The sequence below is a fragment of the Phragmites australis genome, chromosome 11, assembly GCF_958298935.1.
Source record: "Phragmites australis chromosome 11, lpPhrAust1.1, whole genome shotgun sequence".
Lineage (NCBI taxonomy): Eukaryota > Viridiplantae > Streptophyta > Magnoliopsida > Poales > Poaceae > Phragmites > Phragmites australis.
Window position 1 is genome coordinate 21103621 of NC_084931.1, and position 20940 is coordinate 21124560.

The window sequence follows — 20940 nt, forward strand, 5'->3', positions numbered from 1 at the left end:
GTGCATGTGCATATCAAGGTTCAATCGATATGATCTTTTGTGTATACTGGGGAGTCAACATGTCCTGCTAAAGACCGCTATTGATTTTGGTTTGGAAAGGGTTTCCGAGTCGTAGCCATTTGTACATGAACCTAACGGGTCACATACTTAATGGGTTGGAACAAAACATACAAATTAAATTCGTATATGAGTTTGATTGGATTGTGATACATGAGGTCTTAGAGTCTTAAAGGGCTTCTAACGTATGAGCCCATTAGTGAACTCTATATAAGAAGAGACGTGGGGTGGGACATGGAAAGGTTGAGCCACTCGAAAACCCTAGTCGTAGCTTTCCAGATGATCTCCCAATACACGTGCCAAGCATATTGAAGTTGATTAGCATTTTGTACGAGAACGAGTGACAGACAGACGTCTTGATATAAGGTTTATATCATCTAAAGATCAAGTTGCTGATGGATTTACTAAGACCCTTATTGTGCGGAAATTAGAAGAGTTTCGGTACAATCTTAACTTAGATAAGTTATGATTGGAGAGTGTTGGAGATAGAGATGTAAACCGAACTGAGATTGATGTGGTTAGTTGAGTTGTAGATACACCGCTTGTATTCAAAGTTGCAAAGCTCATTAGAGGTAAGACATCTCTAATTCGTTGCTGATTCAGATCATCTCGGCCAGCCTTTTAGACCACACCGCATGGCGTGTGCCATGCCCCTCGCCTCAACCGTGCGGTCTTTGTACCGACAGCGCGTCATCCTCTAGTACCATGCGGCCGCGGTTGTCGAAAGTGGACTGTGACATCGTCAAATTTCTAGTACAGTCTTTTGGCGAAACATTGTCGTAATTGTTTTCCAGCGTCACCTAAGTTTTCCACAGCAAATTGGAACATTGTCGTATTTTGTTTCTCTGCAATTGGAAAATTCTTTTTTTTTTTAACTGTTTTCAGCCGAATGGGATTCCCCTGGCCCATTGCACGAGGCCGCATCCCTCCCCTCTCCCTAATCAGGCCGTGCCAACTGCCTCCCCCGGCGTAGGCCGAGGACATTAACCAGCCCCGTGGCTCATCTCCGCGCGCGCCGGAGTTCAGCCCGGGACGCTTCGGCCCGCCTCGTCCCCACGCGGGCGACGCCGAGAGCCCGCCCTGCCTCGTCCGCAGTCCACGCCAAGCGCCACGCAACCGCGCGCACGCATCATCTGGAGGCGTCGTTATTGCTTGTTGCTTCTCCTGCTGCGGCACGCTTCGCAACCGTCTAATTCATGACCGGCTGGAGGCTAGGCCAGGGACCTCGAGCTCGAGCACAGCTTGCAAAGGTCTTCACTTTCCCCCGATTTCCTCTTCTCCCATTCCAGACCCGACATCGGCAAGCGAGGCACCCCTCGTTCCATTCCAGTGCAGACAGTGATGAGAAACCATGCACAAGCTGTTAGTCTTCACAAAGTCAAACATTAAAACAGTGCGCAGGTCCCAAGCAAAGACGTGCCTCCAGTCGGTGTCATGACAACGATCAGTCGATCACCATTTTACTACATATGAAGAAATTAGAAAAGCTGCTCTTCCAGATTAATGCGAAATTTCCGTTGCCAGTGCAAATAAAATCTGGAGACTATGGACTTTTGCGTCCCAAAAAAGGTCAATTTGGCTATATACATGTACAGCACATATGTGTCAAGACTCGAGAGTTGAGACTAATTTTTCACGTACTACAGAGCTGCCCGGGTGAAGCACGGTGCACCTGCAAGGCTGCAACCATGGAGAAGATGCACCTTGCCTACGTGCTCCTATTTCTCTTTGCAGTCGTTCTCCTCCGTCTCCGGCGCCGCGTGGCTTCCCCAGCGAAGCCAAGACCCACGACGGCTCACTGCCCTCATCCCAACCCAGTCCTGGGCAACACCCTCCAGTTCATCCGCAACCGCCGCCGCTTCTTTGACTGGTACACCGACCTGCTCCGCGCTGCGCCCTCCGGCGCCATCGAGGCGTGGGGGCCCTTCGGCGCCGGCCACGCTGTGACCACCGCAAGCCCGGCCGCCGTCGACCACCTCCTGCGTGCCAACTTCGCCAGCTACGCCAAGGGCGCGCGCTTCCGCGACGCCACGGCCGAGCTCATCGGGGACGGGCTCTTCGCCGCCGACGGGCGGCTCTGGAGCTTCCAGCGGAAGGTGGCGTCGCACGCTTTCTCGTCGCGCTCTCTCCGCCGGTTCGCCGACGACGTCCTCGCCGTCCACATGCGACGCCGGTTCCTGCCGTTCCTGGACGCCGCCGCCGCCGCGGGGACCGCCGTCGATCTGCAAGACGCGCTGCGCCGGTTCGGGTTCGACACAATCTGCCACGTCGCGTTCGGAGTCGAGAGCGCGGCACTCCTCGAGGGGGCGCACGACTCGCAGCACGAGGCGCTGTTCGCGGCGTTCGACGCGGCGCTCGAGATCTCCTTCCGGCGGGCGCTGACGCCGGCCACGTGGGTGCGGAGGCTCACGAAGCTCCTCGACGTCGGCAAATCGCGCCGGCTCCGGGAGGCCGTCGACGTCATCGATGGGTACGCCATGTCCGTCGTCGAATCGAAGGAGGCGCGTCAAAGAAACGGCCTCGAAGACAACGACAAGGACCTTCTGTCCCGGTTCATGGCGGCCATGGATGAGGAGGACGGCAGCGAGCTCGGTGCTATGTTCCCCACGCCGGAGGCGAAGCGTCGGTTCCTGCGGGACGTGGTGGTCAGCTTCGTTCTGGCGGGGAAGGACACGACGTCGTCGGCCCTTACCTGGTTCTTCTGGCTCCTCGCCGCGAACCCGCGGTGCGAGCGGCGCGTCCACGAGGAGGCTGCGTCGCGCGGCGACGGCGACGACTTGAAGGGCATGCACTACCTGCACGCAGCGATCACCGAGGCGATGCGGCTGTACCCGCCGGTGCCGTTCAACGGGAGGGTCGCAGTGCGCGACGACGTGCTGCCGGGCGGCGCCATGGTGCGCGCTGGGTGGTACGCGAACTACTCAGCGTACGCGATGGGGCGGATGGAGAAGCTGTGGGGCAAGGACTGCATGGAGTTCGTGCCGGAGCGCTGGCTCAGCGACGGCGGCGAGTTTGTGCCGGTCGACGCGGCTCGGTACCCGGTGTTCCACGCCGGGCCGCGGGTGTGCCTCGGGAAGGAGATGGCGTACGTGCAGATGAAGACGGTTGCTGCGGCCGTGCTCCGGAAGTTTAGAGTGGACGCTGTGGCACCGAAAGCAAGCATGGAGGCGCCGCCGGCGTACGAGATGACGGCAACGATGAAGATGAAGAGCGGGCTGTGGGTGCAGCTCAAGAGGCGGGAAGAGTCAGCTGAGTGATGCTAGTTGTTCTTAGTTGACCAGGTCCACGATGAGAGAAGACTTTGACCAAATGTCAGATCAGCTGGCCAAACGAGGACCAGATTTCTATTGGATGGATGATGTGTGAAGCAAGCTATGTAGACAATATGTATAGGATGTAAGTTTTGTATTTTTTTATTAGGTTGATCTAAAATTTTTAAAAATAAAGTAAAGATTTACCCTATCTAATTAAGTTAAAAAAAATAAACTAAATGCTGACCCCAAACTACCTATTATGTACTCACTTGTATTCCTAAATATGCACCATCATAAGGCGCTTCGTAGCTTTCAATTTTTACAAAACTAGCAATGTTGCACACGCTAATAGCATAACTAACCTTGCTGCAATATTTTATCATGATAGCTTTTAATTAATTGTATTTTACATTGACTCTTTATTTAGGTATTTGATTTTTTTTCTAAGACTGTATTTGATATGGATTCTTTTTTTTTATTCTAACCTCAATTTCAATTATTATTTATTTTATTTTATTTAGACTCTTTATTTAGATATTTTTTCTCAAATCGTATGAAAATTGAACTGCTATTTTTTTATAATTTTTAATTCCGAATGTATCTATTTATTAATTATATTTTATTAACCTCTTTAGTTTAATCTAGACTATTAGAGGTTTATAACAATAAGTGGTCTAAATTCTTTGTTTGAGTGCTCTTTTTAACACTTAAATAATAATATAATAGATGACAATGTTACACGTTACTCGTATCTAAATGGTCACCACGTCATGACGAGGTGGAGGGGAATAGCACAGAACAAAATGTACCCCAAACAAAGGCAGTAAAGATGTCCGGCAAGAGGCATAGAACCGGTTTCATCAACATCGAGCGAGCAGATAACAATATTATCTAAATCATACGTTTTGTGGCCCCACAATTCAAATGTGTAGGACATTGCACAAGGCATTCCAAAAGTGAAAAACAAACAATACTAGTATAATACCCGTGCTAACGCTACAAAGATATTTGGTAATGCAAATAAAACAACCAAAAGACTATATGTTTTGGTAAATAGAATGAGATATGATTTGTGGGGAAGTTTGTCAAAGTGTGTAATGTTTGTTAATTACATCACTCACGAATAACAAAGTTAACAAAAAGGAAAGAGGAACCTTATAAGAAAAAATAGTATGGGACTATCCATGACAAGAAATGAAAAAACAATGGCGATTCAGTAAAACCCAGCCAAGGCAGATACTACAAAGAACCTGTAAAAAGCAGTGAAAAAAAGTAGGTTGTGGTTCTATAATATTCTGTTCACTGATATGAAAAGGTATTCACATACAAACTTGCATACATATATTTTTGCTTGACAGTAGACTGTGATGGAAATGTACATTTCATCTAATAGTTGAGTACCTGTGTGCTGCAACAAAAATAAAATTTACACAAGATGACATCAAGTATATACATAGATAATTACATGCCCGTGCATTGCAACAGGAGTCAAAAATATACACGAGGTAATATAGTTTACAGAGTGAAACACGACGAGCTACAATGGAAAAGACTAAACCAAAAAAATGCAAGGTATTTAGGTCAACGAAACATACAAACACAAGACATGTCACTACAACAAAATACGTTCCAAATTGGTTTTAGATTTTTATTTCCAAACCCGAATTTAGGCTACATGAAAAATAAGTTTTATAGTTTAATTTGAAAAATAAGAGATGCACTCGCGTTATACGACCTAACTATCCATCACTCTATGATTTCAACTCCAAAGCTTTCTAAAATGAAAACATGTGCCACAAATAATGCTACATGATTCATGAATGCTAGAAAATTTGTTACTACTTCAGTACAAAGAGAAGCACGACACAAGTTTTTTTCAAAAAAAAAAAGGCTGCCAATTCTATCAGTATAACTCCGATTCTTAAAAAAAGAAAAGAATCACCAGTTTACCACTACAAAAGAAGCTGCTACTACTACATCCTAGATTCCTAGTCAATCCCTAATGCACAACGAACACCAATTTAGTTCAGAGTCACGTACAATGTGTACATGATTATGGCCATTTTGAAGGGGAAAGAAACCAAACTGATAACTTTTTTTCCATTTATCAACCATGTATGATTATCGGCTAACACTAAAAGCATCTAAGCCTCTATTCCCAAATTCCAGTAACAGGAATTACACACGGTGCATATCTAGAACTGTGCTCATTTCTCGGAAGTTAGAAACTAAAGATCTAATCCTCAGAATCTGAGCGCTCACCTAGAACTAAACGAAGGTCAACGAACTCATACTAATGCAAGGACTGCTCGCTCCATTGCTCCCCAGACCAGTTTCTAAGCCTCCAATCCCTGCTGCAAACCAAGAAGGCAAGATCATAAGCCCAAATGCACACCCAACTACTCCAACGAATCCAAAGTCCACGAAAAACAAAACCAAACCTGCGCTCGCTAGCGGCCCAGAAACGGCGACCAAGAAGAGCACATGGAGCAGCAGCCTCGAAGGCGGCGGCCGCTCCATTACTTGCTTATTTAACCGCAGCACGAGCCGGGAGGAGAAGCGCAGCGGTGCAGTGTCACGGATTGGAGGGAATGAGCAGCACGAGTCGGGAGAGGAGCGGCGTGTCCGGGGCGGATCCGGCCAGAGCGGAGGCGGAATCGGCTGTGGTAGAGGCGGATCCGGCCGGGGCGTGGAGGGCGGTCGGCGGATCCGACCGAGGAGTGGTGGGCGGGCGGCGGAGCCGGCCAGGAGCGAGCAGGAGAGCTCCGTCGGTGGCCGATCCGGCCAGGGGCGGCGGGGAGGGCTCCGACCGGCGTTGGTGATGGTGTAGCCATCCTCGAGGACGAGGTTGGCGGCCGTGAGGAGCGGGAGGAGGGGGGGAGCGCCAGGAGTAGGCGTCTACAATCGAATCGGGAGAGGAGCGGCGTGTTCGCGACTCAGAGAGGAGGGGAAACGATTGTGGGCCGTGAGTGGTGGATGAATCAGAGTGTTTTGGGTTATTGGATTTGATGAAGATACGATAGAAGAGGTCTGACCATTTTATTTTAAGGAAATAGAATTCCAAAGATCATCGGGAGAGGAGCAGAAGGTTGTGTAAATTTAGAAAAGATTTGAACTGATGTATTATATAGGGTATAGATGAAGGGGTTTATGCTTCCTCTTGAATAGACTACAACTTACAAGACATCGATGTCCACTTGCTTGCTCATTTGTCGTCGCATCTGGGACGCAGTAAACTAGCTAGACAACCTGCACCGTCCCGCAGGCGGCAAGCTGGGTTCAGTGCCAATCCATCGATGAACGGTGGAGCATGTTGGAAAAGCCCCAGGCACACCCTCTAAATCGGCCCGCTCTCTTGTCATCTTAGGAACTTGGGAGCTATGGAAGGAACACAATGTGCGATTTTTTTTCACCGCCGAGAGTCCCCGGTGGACACCCTGATGGTAAAAATCAAAGAGGAAGCTGGAGCTTGGCGCGTGGCCGGAGCAAAGCAAAGAGACTCGCGGGAATCATCCCCGGAACTCTTCCCGCTTTGCTCTTTTGCCCGTGGAGGCACGTCGATGCTGCGTAACTGCGTTGGCCTCATCTGGTTAGCGCTTGCGAAATTGCATCGCACCACAGATTCACAGGTTGCGGCGCGCGGCCGGACGGGGACGGCGGCCGCTCACGCGGCGCGCCAAACATGGAGGTGGCACGCCGGTATCGCACGTCCTCCGGCCTCCCCCTGACACGGGAGGCACTACGCTTTTTCTCTCGAAGTGAGGTTCTACCTCAATTCCATTATCATGCGAAAACGGAAATAACTGGGTCTGATTACAGAAATAGCGTTCGGAAAGAAAGAGGTAAAGATAAGCTACTGCTAGCCTAGGACTCCAACTAATCTACCTGATACAAGCAGACTAGATTCTACACTTATAGAGCCGGGGGAGGGGGAGGGGCGAACTGGCAATGTAATTTCCTGCATACAAAAGTTTGTGGTGATTTTTTTAATACGCAAGAGAGCTGCGCATCGTTGTATTAAGATGGAATATGAATTCAATATTGTACAATACAACAGCCTTAATCGGACCAAGATACGTAGGAAGTTTAAAAGGAGATTACAAAATTCTCAAACAACAATAACAACAAAATGTTAACATGACGCTGATGAGGCAACGGTGCCGAAAGAGCGCAGCCGTTCCATTAGTACGCTAAGTTGTCTTGTGCCTGCTTCACACCATCGATCAGCGTCGCCCCAGATCATGGAGACCAAGGAGTCGATGGAGATACAGTTATTGTCGAATATGATGCTATTCCTCGACAACCAAATCCTCCAGCAACTAAGTAGAATCATTGAGTCTAATCATTTCCTGAAGATTGAGCCCACCCTTTCATGGAGGTGAAGCCACCATTGAAGGATTGAAGAGTTTGTATGGGGCGTCTGAACACCAAACACGTGCCACCACGCCTGTCTTGTGAAATTGCAGTGCAACAGAAGGTGATCCGTCGTTTCCGATAACTGAGAGCAATGTGTGCATAAGTCTTCACCTTGGAGACCATGCCGGCGCCTTCCGATAGCCGTCCAAAGCCATCCTCAAAGCATCAGCCAAGCAAAGAACCTGACTTTAGCAGGTGCCCAAGACCTCCAAATCATATTGGCCCCCACGAAACGGATATTCCTTTCAAACATAAGACGATAAGCTGAGCGTGCAGATTAGATGTTGGAAGAAGACCATTTTCAAATGACTCGATCTTCATCGGCACACAGCTTGATAGAATCAAGTTGTTCCCATAAGTGCAGATATTGGGCTATAGCTAGGATGGATAAGGGTCCACTAATATCCTTGATCTATTTCCAATTGCTTAGGGCATCATAAATTGTTTTGCTTTTGCAAACCGAAGGGGCGACACAATTGAACAGCTGTGGGGCGATGAATTTGATTGATCGGCCCTCAAGCCAAGCATTAGTCCAGAACATGGTCGATTTGCCGTTGCCAACCACATAGGAAGTGGAAGCATCAAAAAAATCAATAACCTCTTTCTCATGTCTCATCGGTAGAGCGGCCCAGGATTTAGACAGCTGGCTTCGTTGTCCATAGCCACCTTAAGCATAGAGCCACACCAACCAAACAAAGGTTCGGAATACCCAGGCCTCCATACTCGATCGGTCGGCACACAACAGGCCAAGCAACCGAGCTATGGCCCCCAGACATTGCATTGTCATTTGCCCGAAGAAATGCCTTCCTTAGTTTGTCGATCTCCTTGATCACCCATGGCTGGACCTTGATGGCGACGAGAGTGTGTATTGGAGTGGAGGAAAGCACTGTCTTAACAAGGGTAGCCCTGCCCCGTTTGGAGATAAGTTTAGATTACCACACCGGAAGCTTAGAAGCAACTTTGTCCACTAAAGGTTGGAGATGAGACTTGTGTAGTCTGCTCGTTGACAGAGGAACACCAAGATACTGAATAGGGAATGAACTCAGCCCACAAGGAAGTGAATCCTGGAGAACTGCTATGTCTTCATCAGAGCAGCTAATAGGGATCGCCGCGCATTTGAGCAAATTCATTTTTAGCCCAGAAACAACACCGAAGAAATCGATGATGTCTAGATGAGCATCGATATCTGAAGGTGTTAGAGAGAAGAAGAGAACCGCACCGTACGCATAGAAAGAGCAGCGATGAGAGATCGCTCCATGGCCTACATTGTCTAGGACGCCAGCCTCACCTGCGGTGGAGAGAATGCGGTCGAAGGTATCCATGACAAGCACGAAGAGGAAAGGGGGTAATGAGTCCCCTTACCTCAGACCTCTTGCATGAAATAGAGAAGGACCCGGAACACCGTTAAGAAAGATCCGTGTTGAAGAAGATCCGAGGATACTCACGATCTAGTTGCACCATATAGGACCAAATCCCCTAGCACGAAGGACCTCCAAAAGGAATGACCAGTTGACATAATCGAACGCTTTGGATATGTCCAGCATGAACAAAACTTTAGGCCGTTTCGCTTTCTTGAGAAGCTTGGCAGTTGAATGGACTAGTTTGAAATTATCATGGATCGAATGTCCAGCGATGAACACACTTTGGCTAGACGAGATCAATGAAGACATCCTTGGTGCGAGCCGAAGAGACAACACCTTCGTGATTAGCTTGCCGACGCTATGAATTAAACTTATGGGCCAAAAATTAGAAGGTGTCGAAGCCTCTATTTTCTTAGGCAACAAGGTGATGAGAGCATTATTTAGACGATCCAATCCCCTTCTGTCACCCAAGCCAAAGGCACAAATGGCAACGGTCACATCTCTGCAGATAACCGGGCAAGCAGCACGGTTAAACTCCGCCGTGAACCCGTCGGGTCCGGGAGACTTGTTCAGAGGCAAGCGCATGATAGCATTAAGGATTTCAGCCTCCGAGAACAGACTATCGAGGGCCTGCAGGTCGAGCGGTCTAATACCAATTGCTTGGAGATCTAAGGAGGACTCCCTGACTGAGAAGTGCCGAGAATAGAGCTGAAGTGGTTCAACATAGTCATCTCCATTCCCCGCAAAAAAAAAAAAAACATAGTCATCTCCATCTCCATATGAGAGGAGAGGAACCATTGGCTGAGGAGAGGAAGGTGATGGTGTTCTTGCAAGCTCGGTAATTGGCAAAGGAATGAAAGAGATGTGTGCTTGCATCACCATCCCGCAGCCAGGCCACCCGGGACCTACATCGGGCAATGTTCGCTCCAGGGAAGCCAAGCCAAGACAGAGGAGCTTGAGGTGCTTGCGCAGATCGGACTCCGCAGACGTGAGCGCTCTGGACTCCTGGGTAGCATCAAAGCGAGAGATGACCTCCCGCACAATAAGGAGTTGCTTGTTGATATTCCCAAAAGATTTGCTACTCCAACATTGGAGTTCTTTCACAGTGCGCTGGAGCAACAAGTCTAGCTGAATAAGAGGTGGAGAAGAATCCTCGACATGAGACAGAGTCCAAGCACTTTGCACAACCGTGAGGAAGCCGAGCATCTTGGGCCAAAAGGATTTGAACCGGAACCGGCGCTGCTTCGTAGAGCAAATGGAGGTAGAGAGCAGCAAGGGGCTATGGTCAGAGCACTCAGAGGATAGGGCCTGTAAAAAATAGTTTGAGAACATACCATCCCAGTCTGAGGTGATCAATGCCCTGTCGAGTTTGATGAGAGTGGGAGAAGCAAGCTCGTTGGACCAAGTGTAACGACGGCCAAACATATGCAAGTCTTTGAGTTCCAAACTATTAATGAATCTTCGGAATCTGGAGATGGATCGCAAATTGAGGCGGTTGTTGTTCTTGTTCGCGGCCAAGCAGATCATGTTGAAGTCGCCGATCACCAACCAAGGTCCCGAAGACAGAGCACAAACATCAGTTAGTTCAGCCAGGAATTCGTCCTTCAAACCCTCATCGGTTGGGCCATAAACGGCAGTTTAATGATAGAATCCCTCGTCATAACAGACCTGCACTGTGGCCGAGAACCGAAGCACCCGAGCAGCAACTAGAGACAAGGATTGACGACAAGTCAGCATGATCGCGGTGATCGATCAGCGGCAGCGCTTTTGCTGGCATTGTCTGCGTGTACCGGATGCCAGTGCCGTCACATTATCGCGATGTGGTGGGCTTAACCTATATGCCGGCATGCCTATGAACACACCTCGCTAAATTTAAATTACCACAGACCATCAGGAATTTCTCCAAAATGAACTCTTGAAGGGGGAAAATTGAAGTAACTCGAGATGAAGAAACGTTTGCAAATCTTATTTCACCTCAGGCTTCAGCCTCAGCTGCGGATGTTACAGTCTCGCTCGACAACGGAGAACAGACCAGCACAAAGACACACCACCACCACGACGAAACAGAAAATGGCCAGACCACCCGTTTATGCCCTCGATTCCTCGATCGCATCTCAACTCCTCGAACCAGCGCTCACTTTCACTTGCCGCCAGCGCCCACCAGCGACAGCAGCGCGTCCCTGTAGTGGCCGTGCGCCTTGGCCGCGATGGCGTCCTCAAGCTTGGCCCCGAACTGCTCGTGGTAGGCTGCCCTGATCTCGTCCATGTCAACGTCCGACCGCGTCACCGCCACCCTCGACAGGGCGTCCTTCCCGTGGTTGTCCGCCCCGTCCCTCAGCGCCTCCTCGATCACCTGACCAACAAACAGGTTCCATGTTTGCGCGTCAGCTTAAGCTTTCGGGTGAGCTCGTATGCGCGCACGTCGTCTTCATTACCTGGCTGAAGTACTTGGCCGGCGCGGCCAGGCACAGCACGGTCTCGTGAAGGGTCTCCTCCTTGCCAAGATCTTCCTCGATGTGCTTGCCGTGCATCTCCTTGTAGTACTTGAATGTCTCCACGAGGTGGGGCTTGCTCCTGGTGCTGAGGATCCGGACCACCTCGTCGTTCTCCAGCAGCTTCCCCGCGACGCCGCCGGCGCTCTTCACCGCTGCGCCGAGCGCCTTCGCCTCCGCCCGCGCCACCTCCTCGTTCACCCGGGGGCCCTCGTACCGGTACGCGCTCACGAGCCCGACCAGCAACTGCACATTTAATTTGCAATTTACATCAGGAGCTTCGTTGCCAGAGCAGAGCTGAGCAGCACGATCGCTACTAGTAGGACTCACGTTGCAGTAGGGCTTGTCCCTGGCGCGGTAGGCGACGTCCTCCTCGAGGGAGTGGTGGAAGAGCGCCTGGTACGCCCGGCGAGCGCCCAGCAGCTCATCGGCGGACCGCGTGCATGCGACCTCCACGACGATGGCGGCCGGGTGCGCCTGGTGCAGCACGTGGTGTGCGAGGCGCGCGTCGCGCTCCCACGGGTGCATCGCCCACAGCACCATCAGGTTCTTGAACCGCTCGAACTCGGCGGCCAGGTGCAGCAGGTACTCCTCCTCGCACCGGTCGATCTCGCCGTGGCCCTTGAAGAAGCCCGTGAAGCTCTTCCGGAACGCCGACCGCTTCTCCGGCTGCTTGCGCCACCGCGCCAGCGCCGACACCATCGTCGGCTCGTCCACGCCGAGCCCTCCCAGCCCTGCATTTCGATAACACAAAATCCACAGAAAATTCTAGGCGACGACGACGCAAAGATAACAGCAGTATGATCGATCAAGTATGTTCAGCGATGCTAAACCTGAGAAGGCCCTGGTGAGCTGATGCACTTCATCGACCATTGCTGCAGTTCTCTGACAAAAGCTAGCCGTGAAGGGAGGAGATGATGAATGAGGAACAGAGGATTTGCTGTGTGCTCTGGATGCTTTGTGAGTTCTTATGGATGATCTTTATACTGCGAAGTGTCTGTTTTGAAACTCAATTATGCATGGGCAATGCTGACATTTCGAAATGATTTTGATATGATTCCCCCAACTAATTAAGACAGGTTTGCCAATAATTTACACATGTGCAGGTATGCGCGTATGCATTAATCAAGATGTGCCCCACGTTGAAATGGAAAGGAGAAACCCATCGATCGGTTGGTGCGTGCGTGCCATTGTCGTCGTGGAACACGGGGGCTGGGACGTTGGGGTGGTGTGACTGTGTCTGTTTGAGAGGATGGCCACAGCAACGCCATTATAGCTGACCTCTCTCTTGATTATCAAGCTGCAGTCTTTATCATGTCGAATTCTTAAGGTTTAGCTAGATATTACACCAAGCGCACTGCTCATCTAACATTTCCAGCTAATTAATGCTTACAAAATTTTATCCATGAGAAAGTTATCATGCCCACATAAGTAATGACAAGAAAATATGCGGATCTGAAGAACATGGAGGCCCCATCTTATCTTGGATACGCAAGAGTACATCACATGAGCAGGTCAGTAATGTTTCCAAATAATGGAAACTGCGCAAATCATTGTTGGGAAATCTGTACAATTTCAGTTCTAGGTAATCAATTGATCGTGATTAAGCAGTTGATTTGTTTCTCTGTTGTCAATATAATATTTTCGCATTCTTCTATTCAATTGGACAAATAAAAATTTCTAATGTACTGAATGACTATTTCTCACTTGAATGAAAATGGGACTTGGTTTTCAACTCTTGTGCTAAAATATACTCCTTTTGGAAGGAATTATTTATCTAAATAAGCTGCTTTCAGAACGACCTTTATGGTGGATTGAGAACCCAATTTCAGAAGAAAAAAAAATAGCAACCAAGTGCTAAGAAACTGGCAAATTTTATTGAAAATATTCTTTCATAAAAGAATGACCAAAAGCCATTGATTTTTTTAGACGAACTATAGAATTAGTGACAATGCTACGTACAAACATAATAGCCAACAGTCTACCTTTTCGTCCTTATCATCGCCGCCAGCATCATCATTTATTTCAGCAAATCATGGTTGGTTCATGTCATGTTCATGCAAGGCTCTTATTGTACTCCCTTAGATATGATCTCAACAAGGGGTTGTTTTCTAAAGATGTTGACAAGAGAAAAACAACTTCTGTTTTATGTGTCTGTTGGCCACTGACCAGCAACCATACATGCACTCCATTACACCCTGTCTTAGCTTATCAATATCAGATTATTCAAAGTTTCAGAATGTTGTATCCAGATCCTTACTCTCAGAGAGCAAAAGAAAAGAAAACTTTCGGCCTTCTAGAGACAATCCCAGTTCAGCAGTAGTCATGCTGTCATGAGTAACAAGATGTAATTTGTCCTGATATTTGAGTAAGAGAGAACAGAAATATGCACGAGTAAAATACAATCCTACACAAATAATGTTAGTGATAATTCTATGTAAGTCTTGCTTGTCCACATTACTGACAACCTGACGTCTTTGAAAGCAAAGATGTGAAAAGGGACACCTTTGCTAGATACTCCTCACAAGCTCAGAAGCACAAGAATGTTTAGCCAACGTGAAACACATGTATTATATTTTGAAACTGAACACATGTATTATATTGTCAGTGTCATGGATAAGTATCAATCATATCGTTTTGGGGTGACAACTGGGGCTAATGTCCCCTTCAAATGTGGGTCAAATGAACTTCTAATTATCAATTGAGGTTGGGTCACCTTCTTCAATCATGGAGGGAGGAGAATAGCCGCATAGGAGAGGAGGAGATGATCGGTGACGACATGCGAAGGAACAGATCATACCATTTGGGAGATTCAAATACGAGTTGTCCATTTGTTTGAACAAGAAAACACAGGTCATTAGCCACATAGCTGGCCTGTACATTTCACACTAATAAGTTATTGACCAGCATTTGTCCATTTGTCTTTTCGTCAATGGCCTTTCTATGTGTTGGCACCCAAATTATTACTATATCTCTGCAGCTTTCGCTTTGAAAACCATTAGTCAGGTCTGTGTGATCCACAAGAACATTATTTTTTCCCGATATGACGAGCAGGAAGCTGTATAGTCATATCCATCATTGCCAACTGTCATTTCGATTCTTTTTTTCTTGAAAACAATTTTGTACAGTTGTTTGGAAGCTACTGGAGAGAAGGATGAACCTTGTTTACAATTGTATTATTTCTTTTCAGCGATTATCTTTTCAACCTAATCACTTTTTTGCTGGTAAGACTCTTCCATGCGATTCCTACTGAAAAAGAATTCAGAAGGTAAGAGGAGGGATTAAACAAGAGTGTGTGTTTTGCATAGAGAGCAAAAAAATGGATACGCGAAATGAGGTGTGGTATGAGACAGCAAGGACATATATTGGAAATGCTCTTTTTTTTAAGCTCATAATGTTCCTTGATGTATTAGATGGACTAAAATAGTTAAATAAAAATATTTGCACAGTGAGCAGTTGAGCACAACTACTTTCCAAAACTCCTTTTAAATCCCTGTTTTGATGAAGAAACCTTAGATGCTAAGGAATGCACCCGTTTATAAAGTTACCATTTTTAATATATGAAGGACTTGTTCATGTTTTCACAACCAAACTATAGCATGTTTTCACATCCTTATCTTAGATGGTTAGTGGAGGTAGTTGTACCTCGTACCCATCACGGATCAAATCTTAGGTTTGCTTCTGGTTTGTTTCATTTAGCGGATTTTTCTTTCGGTATAGCATGTTGATAAGTAAGATTCTGCCAACAAAGTAACTCCGGATTAGTCTAGATATTAAAGTTTTGAAATTCGTCTTAGCGTCTGTAGCTCAGTGGATACTGGATAGAGGTCTGCTTCCTAAGCAGAAAGTCATAGGTTCCACCCCTACCTGGCCTGTTTATCATTCTCGTTTGCTTTAATTTTTTTTTGCTTACATGTTATAATTCTATATAAGTTTCGCCAGACGGTGGTTGGTATAGATTATTCTAATTTGGTTCTCGCAATAAGCACTTTTCTTTTTATGTGCACGAAAGGCATGGACAGGTATGAAGAACAGATCTCTCAAGCTTTAAAAACGCAGCATTAATCAGCAACATATCCTAACAAAGTAATTAATATATTGCAAACCCCAGAATAACCCTAGAGTGAGCCGTAGGCAACAAACTTCAACCTACTAGCCAATTAATACTATTGCAAACCCCAAAATACCCCTAGAGTGAGCTGTAGACAACAAATTTCAACCTACTAGCCAAAATTGTCCAAAAAAAGCTAAAATCAAGTTAAAATTGATAACTATTGAACCTAAGAGTTTGTTGGACGGAACTCTAACTTTAAAAATTCTTAAAGCTGATTATCTCTAGCTCTATAAATTTGTAGAGCTGAAGTTGTGAATATACTGTAAATGTTTAGGTAAACCACTTATTTTTATTTTAAACTAAAAATATATACTTAAATCACTTTATTTTAGTACATAAACTCTAGATTTAAAGTGGAGTTGGGAGCTAGACATTACCAAACAGGATCTAAGAACCAATCAAAACAACCATCATCCAACATGGCACGGAAAACACACCGATAAACACGAAGGAAAACATACTTAGGCAGAGCTCAGCTCGTCGCAAAGGGTGCTTTCAAACTGTCTCGGCGTGTGCCATGTGTTGCTGGTGCTGCTGCCTGGAGTGCATCCATAACATCCCACCCCTCAACCTCCTCTTCCTCCACTTCTCCGACTCACCTCTTCCAGGAGAAGCAGCAGCAGCACCAGCACCAGCAGCATCTGGACCTGCGTCCATGGCTTCCATCTCGGTTCCGAACCCGGTCCCTTCCGCAACCGAAGATGCAGAGAACATAAGGAAAGCAGTGCAAGGTATTTTTAGTTCCACTGTGTTTTCTGCGTGTGCTCATTCTTTAACATGTCTCTGTTTTTATTCTTGAACCTAGAAATAAAAATCTCTGAATTGCACATTTGTCTCTTCTGTTTCTCTATGTTTACACACTGTTCTTTGTCAAGTGGTAGAGAAATTAGAAGGTTCTTGCTGTTTCGTTTAGAGGATAGAGAAATTAGAAGGTTCTTGCTGCGTGGCAATGTTAATTATAGTCTCTTGCGTTGAGAATTGAGTGCCTCTCGATCCGCTAATCAATAATGGAGCCCAAGCCATGAGAATCTTGTGATGGATTGAACTGGGGACAGGATGGGGCACGGACGAGAAGGCGCTGATCGAGATCCTGGGCCACCGGACGGCGGCGCAGCGCGCGGAGATCGCCGTGGCGTACGAGGGGCTCTACAACGAGACCCTCCTCGACAGGCTCCACTCCGAGCTCTCCGGCGACTTCCGGGTAATTTATCCTTACGTCACGTTTCCGAGGTGTAATCGTGCGTTGATTTCGATGGCTAGATTGCTGACCTGACGATCCCTGCCTCCACGCCGTCGCCGGCGGTGTCTCCTGGCAGAGTGCGATGATGCTGTGGACGACGGACCCGGCAGCGCGGGACGCCAAGCTGGCCCACAAGGCCCTGAAGAAGAAGGTGGACCGGCACGTGTGGGTGCTCATCGAGGTCGCCTGCGCGTCGCACCCGGACCACCTCGTCGCCGTCAGGAAGGCCTACTGCGCCGCCTACTCGGCCTCCCTCGAGGAGGACGTCGCCGCCTGCCCGCTCTACAAGGACCCCCTCAAGCAGGCAAGGCCACCGGCTTCGTCAGCGAGCAGATCTTGACATTTTCTCACGATCTTGGCCGGTCACTCACTTCGGACGGTGTTTGTCTCGCAGTTCTTGGTGCGTTTGGTGAGCTCGTACCGGTACGCCGGCGAGCTCGTCGACGACGAACTGGCGAGGGCGGAGGCGGCCGAGCTGCACGATGCGTTGGTGACCAGGAAGCAGCCGCTACACGGCGACGTCGTGCGCATCGTCAGCTCGAGGAGCAAACTGCAGCTGAAAGCAACGTTTGAGCGGTACAAGCAAGACCACGGCAAGGCCATCGACGAGGTTCTCGAAGGACGCCGCAGCGACCAGCTCGCAGTGATGCTGAAGACCGCGGTGTGGTGCTTGACATCGCCGGAGAAGCATTTCGCAGAGGTATGTAATCATCAGCGTTCAGCGAAAATCCGTTTTGTTAGAACAGAAATGGCACGTCTCACTTCCGATGGCATCCTCCTTGTTCCAGGTGATCCGGAGCTCGATCGTCGGGCTCGGCACCGACGAGGAGTCGCTGACAAGGGCGATCGTTTCACGCGCTGAGGTTGACCTGAAGAAGGTGAAGGAGGAGTACAGAGCGAGGTACCGCAAGACGGTCACGGACGACGTCAACGGCGACACTGCCGGGTACTACAATGGCATCTTGCTCACCCTCGTGGGGCCTGAGTGAATAGCCATGGATGGAGTTCTAGGGTGCAGGATTGTTTGCGCTTTGTAGCTTGCTTGCTTGTATGGTTGAACAAAAAGAAACGGTTGTGCCATGTGTTCTCAGGTGTACAAACTACTGAGTGAAATGGTTATATTTGAGCTGATTTATTTGGTGAGAATAAAACCCTACATCGATGGCCAAACCAGTGAACAAAGACTGTGCTTCAATAGTATGAACCACTCACTTTGTACACATGACAACTGTCCCAATTCGGCTGAAATGTCACCAATGTAACACCAGAACAGCTGAAATTACAGAAAGAACGTCTCCTACTTCAGTGAGCAGATACCATCTATTCATCTCACTTCTTCCTGGCAACAGCAGCTGCAATTCCACCAACCAGAAGTCCAACGGCAGTTGTCGCTATTCCTACGCCAATCAGGCCATCTGCGCATAACAAGATTATTGCTATCATGACATGGCAGCTTCACATTATTGTCCGTTATCAATGCACAGCATATCATTACCACTTGAACGGGTATAGATAGATAACAAAACGATGCCCTTGGGAGAACATGGAAAAGATATTTTGTTTGTGAATACACGAAACAATGAATACAAAAGAGCATTGCTGGTTAATATATCTCACCTTTGGCAATTTTATCTTCTATTGCCTTCTTCAGAGATAAGGCCTGCCTCCAATCAGGTTGAATCTACAGGACAGCAAGATGTTTGGGTTAAAATTTGAGAATTTCAAGCCAACAATATCCTAGAAAAGTAAAAAGTACGCACTTGTATCCAGCTGGCAAGCAAAATAAACACAAAGACAATACAGCATGAATCAAAATCACTTGCAAAACTTCATTTTAAATAATTATGTTCAGTGTTGACACTCAAATTAAAACCTCCAATTATATTTGTAGTGTACAAGCATGTTGGGAAAGAAAACCATATTAACATCAAAATGGCCAAATGAATATTCCAAAGACAAGACAACGACTAACAAAACCATGATGCACAAACTGATTGCATCTATAAAATGGTGGCACATATAATACCAAATACTAGATTAAGCAAAATTATGAATATTTGCATATTACAGAGCAGAAACTATTATTTTCTGTTGGTCCCAGCCCAAATGCCAAATTGATAACAGAAACAGAGGAAAAATTGGAAGGGATTTCATATAATAGCAGACAAGGGCATCCCCAACCTCAAACCCTCAATCATGGCCATGATCTTCACCTCATATTCACCTCATATTCAACCGTGAACAGTAGCATAAAAGTGGATAAGATAAACAAGACCAGAGTTTATCTGTATAACCATGTTGGTTGTTGAATAAATCATTAAGTCCTACAGCTAAAACTTCCCAAGTGTTACCATCAGGATGGCACCCGCAATAACAGAGGGAAAATAGTTACATTAAGTACAAACGAATGGGGCGTCAAAAAAGCAAACACACAGACCAGCTAGCTGAACAGGGTAACTACTTCAGCTGCAAAAACTTGGGTGAAAATTTTAGTGAACATGGTATCATATGTCAGGCACTCTAGAAGCATACTTTAACTACTTTAGCTGAATAAACTTGCAGGTGTACCTCCAAACAACGTTCCACAAGTTGCCGGCTTTTTGAGTAGTCATCACTTCTGTAGCTCCCAACAGCCAACAGGTACAGCTTTTCCCTAGTCTGCAGTGGACTGCTGGAGTTATCCAAGGAAGCTGTAGAACAAAACAAACAGAGTCAAGAAGAGCTTGTACACAAGGGAAAAAAAATCAACATCTAATCAATAGGTTGCAATAAATAAGTCCTAGTACTGCAAATAGCACATGATTTTATACCTTCAATCATGCTTATTCCACGGTTTACATCATCTTGGTGCCTGGAATGCACAAGGGCCCAAGATAGCCTCATAAGGCTATCATTCCTCTGTTCTTCAGTTGCAGCATCGGCAAGCTCTCTTTCACAGCCCTAAGAAACACAAAACCACGCATCATCATCTGAATATTTGAGTTTTCATCTATTGGTGGAACATCACTTGCAAAATGCAATACCAAGAATGTGAAGAGTACTGGGAAAACGTTTTCAGCAATAGCAATCAGCAACAAGATTGACTTTGATAGCTTGTGTTAGCAAACAACATACAAGAAGATATGCAAACAAAATGAATCCTGACCCGATTAGATCTTGCAAAGAAAGATGTATCCCGTGGCTCTATACCCTACAAACTACAGAATCAGATGGGCATTCAACTCGGTTAATCCGTGCCAAATCCACAGCGTCACAGGACAACGATGACATGATTAACAAACCAGTCAAAATACCAACACGATTCAGCATAGAGCCATGGTGCAGAACGGGTAGGCTACAATGTAACGTAAACTTCTCTCTTTTTTTCCCCCTAGAATCCCATGTCACCTAAACTAAGCAATCGTACCCGGGCAGCGACGAGGACACAAATTGCAGAAACAATCTAGCTCGCATCAACTATCGGACGCCGCATTTCCACATAACAGACAAGAAGATAATACGGCATCCACGGAAAAAGCCACCCACACCCTATGCTCGATACAACCCCAATTTAGCATCTCCGTCAAAAGTCACCCGCTGACGCAAAATCACCACCTACGACCCGGTATTTCGCAAGAAAAACCCTAAAAAATTATCCCGGTGGAAGCAGAGAGGGGAACGCGGGTGTTTAAGCAGGGTTCTCACGGCGATGATGTCGCGGTCGCACCAGGGGATGTTGTCGCCGCCGGAGAAGAAGTTGCCCACCGACTCGAAGAAGCGCCCCATCTTCGCCTCCATCGATCTGCTGATCTGGGGAGTCGGGATCCAAGGAGGTGGACGAGAGGAGGAGGGTTCTAGGGCAGCCTTCGTCAACAAGTATGGGGCGGACGGGGCAGGAAGCGGCGGATTCTGATTCCTTAGGGAAATGGGTTGCGGGGCGTGGATTTGAGAAGCGCGAGAGATGCGCAGGGCACACGCGGAGTCGTGAATCTTCGGCGCTAAGAAAGAAGAGAGGAGAACGACGGCG

General features: G+C 47.4%; 4 protein-coding genes and 1 long non-coding RNA gene across 6 annotated transcripts; 2 read left to right on the forward strand and 3 right to left on the reverse strand.

Moving 5' to 3' along the window:
• Positions 1 to 1570: 1570 nt before the first annotated feature.
• Positions 1571 to 3519, forward strand: LOC133885696 (cytochrome P450 94A2-like). The gene has a single exon (XM_062325432.1). It carries the CDS (start codon positions 1746 to 1748, stop codon positions 3312 to 3314), a length of 1569 nt encoding a protein of 522 aa, XP_062181416.1. The 5' UTR covers positions 1571 to 1745; the 3' UTR covers positions 3315 to 3519.
• Positions 3520 to 4443: 924 nt separating this feature from the next.
• LOC133883966 (uncharacterized) lies at positions 4444 to 6779 on the reverse strand. 2 transcript variants are annotated; one of them, XR_009903036.1, is made up of 3 exons: positions 5753 to 6779; positions 4651 to 5665; positions 4444 to 4561 (listed from the first exon to the last, which is right to left on the reverse strand). It is a non-coding gene; the product is annotated as an uncharacterized LOC133883966 (long non-coding RNA). The 2 variants fall into 2 exon arrangements; XR_009903035.1 differs by having other exon boundaries at positions 4444 to 5665.
• Positions 6780 to 11033: 4254 nt separating this feature from the next.
• Positions 11034 to 12571, reverse strand: LOC133885900 (annexin D4-like). Its single transcript, XM_062325666.1, has 4 exons — positions 12414 to 12571; positions 11911 to 12314; positions 11524 to 11826; positions 11034 to 11441 (listed from the first exon to the last, which is right to left on the reverse strand). The coding sequence occupies exons 1-4, from the start codon at positions 12451 to 12453 to the stop codon at positions 11229 to 11231; spliced, it is 960 nt and encodes a 319-aa protein (XP_062181650.1). The 5' UTR covers positions 12454 to 12571; the 3' UTR covers positions 11034 to 11228.
• A 3504-nt stretch (positions 12572 to 16075) lies between these two features.
• Positions 16076 to 18063, forward strand: LOC133885899 (annexin D3). The gene is made up of 5 exons (XM_062325665.1): positions 16076 to 16425; positions 16750 to 16895; positions 17011 to 17238; positions 17329 to 17634; positions 17723 to 18063. The coding sequence occupies exons 1-5, from the start codon at positions 16212 to 16214 to the stop codon at positions 17921 to 17923; spliced, it is 1095 nt and encodes a 364-aa protein (XP_062181649.1). The 5' UTR covers positions 16076 to 16211; the 3' UTR covers positions 17924 to 18063.
• LOC133885901 (mitochondrial fission 1 protein A-like) lies at positions 18039 to 20940 on the reverse strand. The gene is made up of 5 exons (XM_062325667.1): positions 20619 to 20940; positions 19745 to 19874; positions 19503 to 19624; positions 18552 to 18615; positions 18039 to 18349 (listed from the first exon to the last, which is right to left on the reverse strand). The coding sequence occupies exons 1-5, from the start codon at positions 20709 to 20711 to the stop codon at positions 18264 to 18266; spliced, it is 495 nt and encodes a 164-aa protein (XP_062181651.1). The 5' UTR covers positions 20712 to 20940; the 3' UTR covers positions 18039 to 18263.

Excerpts from the sequence above, each read along its gene's own strand:
- LOC133885899 (XM_062325665.1), top strand. The coding sequence starts at position 16,212 with ATGTGTTGCTGGTGCTGCTGCCTGGAGTGCATCCATAACATCCCACCC. Across the intron at positions 16,426-16,749 it reads CATAAGGAAAGCAGTGCAAG|GATGGGGCACGGACGAGAAG; the intron begins GTATTTTTAGTT and ends AACTGGGGACAG. Across the intron at positions 17,239-17,328 it reads ACAAGGACCCCCTCAAGCAG|TTCTTGGTGCGTTTGGTGAG; the intron begins GCAAGGCCACCG and ends TTTGTCTCGCAG.
- LOC133885696 (XM_062325432.1), top strand. The coding sequence starts at position 1,746 with ATGGAGAAGATGCACCTTGCCTACGTGCTCCTATTTCTCTTTGCAGTC.
- LOC133885901 (XM_062325667.1), bottom strand. The coding sequence starts at position 20,711 with ATGGAGGCGAAGATGGGGCGCTTCTTCGAGTCGGTGGGCAACTTCTTC. Across the intron at positions 19,625-19,744 it reads TGGAATAAGCATGATTGAAG|CTTCCTTGGATAACTCCAGC; the intron begins GTATAAAATCAT and ends TTTGTTCTACAG. Across the intron at positions 18,350-18,551 it reads AGAAGATAAAATTGCCAAAG|ATGGCCTGATTGGCGTAGGA; the intron begins GTGAGATATATT and ends TGTTATGCGCAG.
- LOC133885900 (XM_062325666.1), bottom strand. The coding sequence starts at position 12,453 with ATGGTCGATGAAGTGCATCAGCTCACCAGGGCCTTCTCAG. Across the intron at positions 11,827-11,910 it reads GGGACAAGCCCTACTGCAAC|TTGCTGGTCGGGCTCGTGAG; the intron begins GTGAGTCCTACT and ends TTAAATGTGCAG. Across the intron at positions 11,442-11,523 it reads CGGCCAAGTACTTCAGCCAG|GTGATCGAGGAGGCGCTGAG; the intron begins GTAATGAAGACG and ends TTTGTTGGTCAG.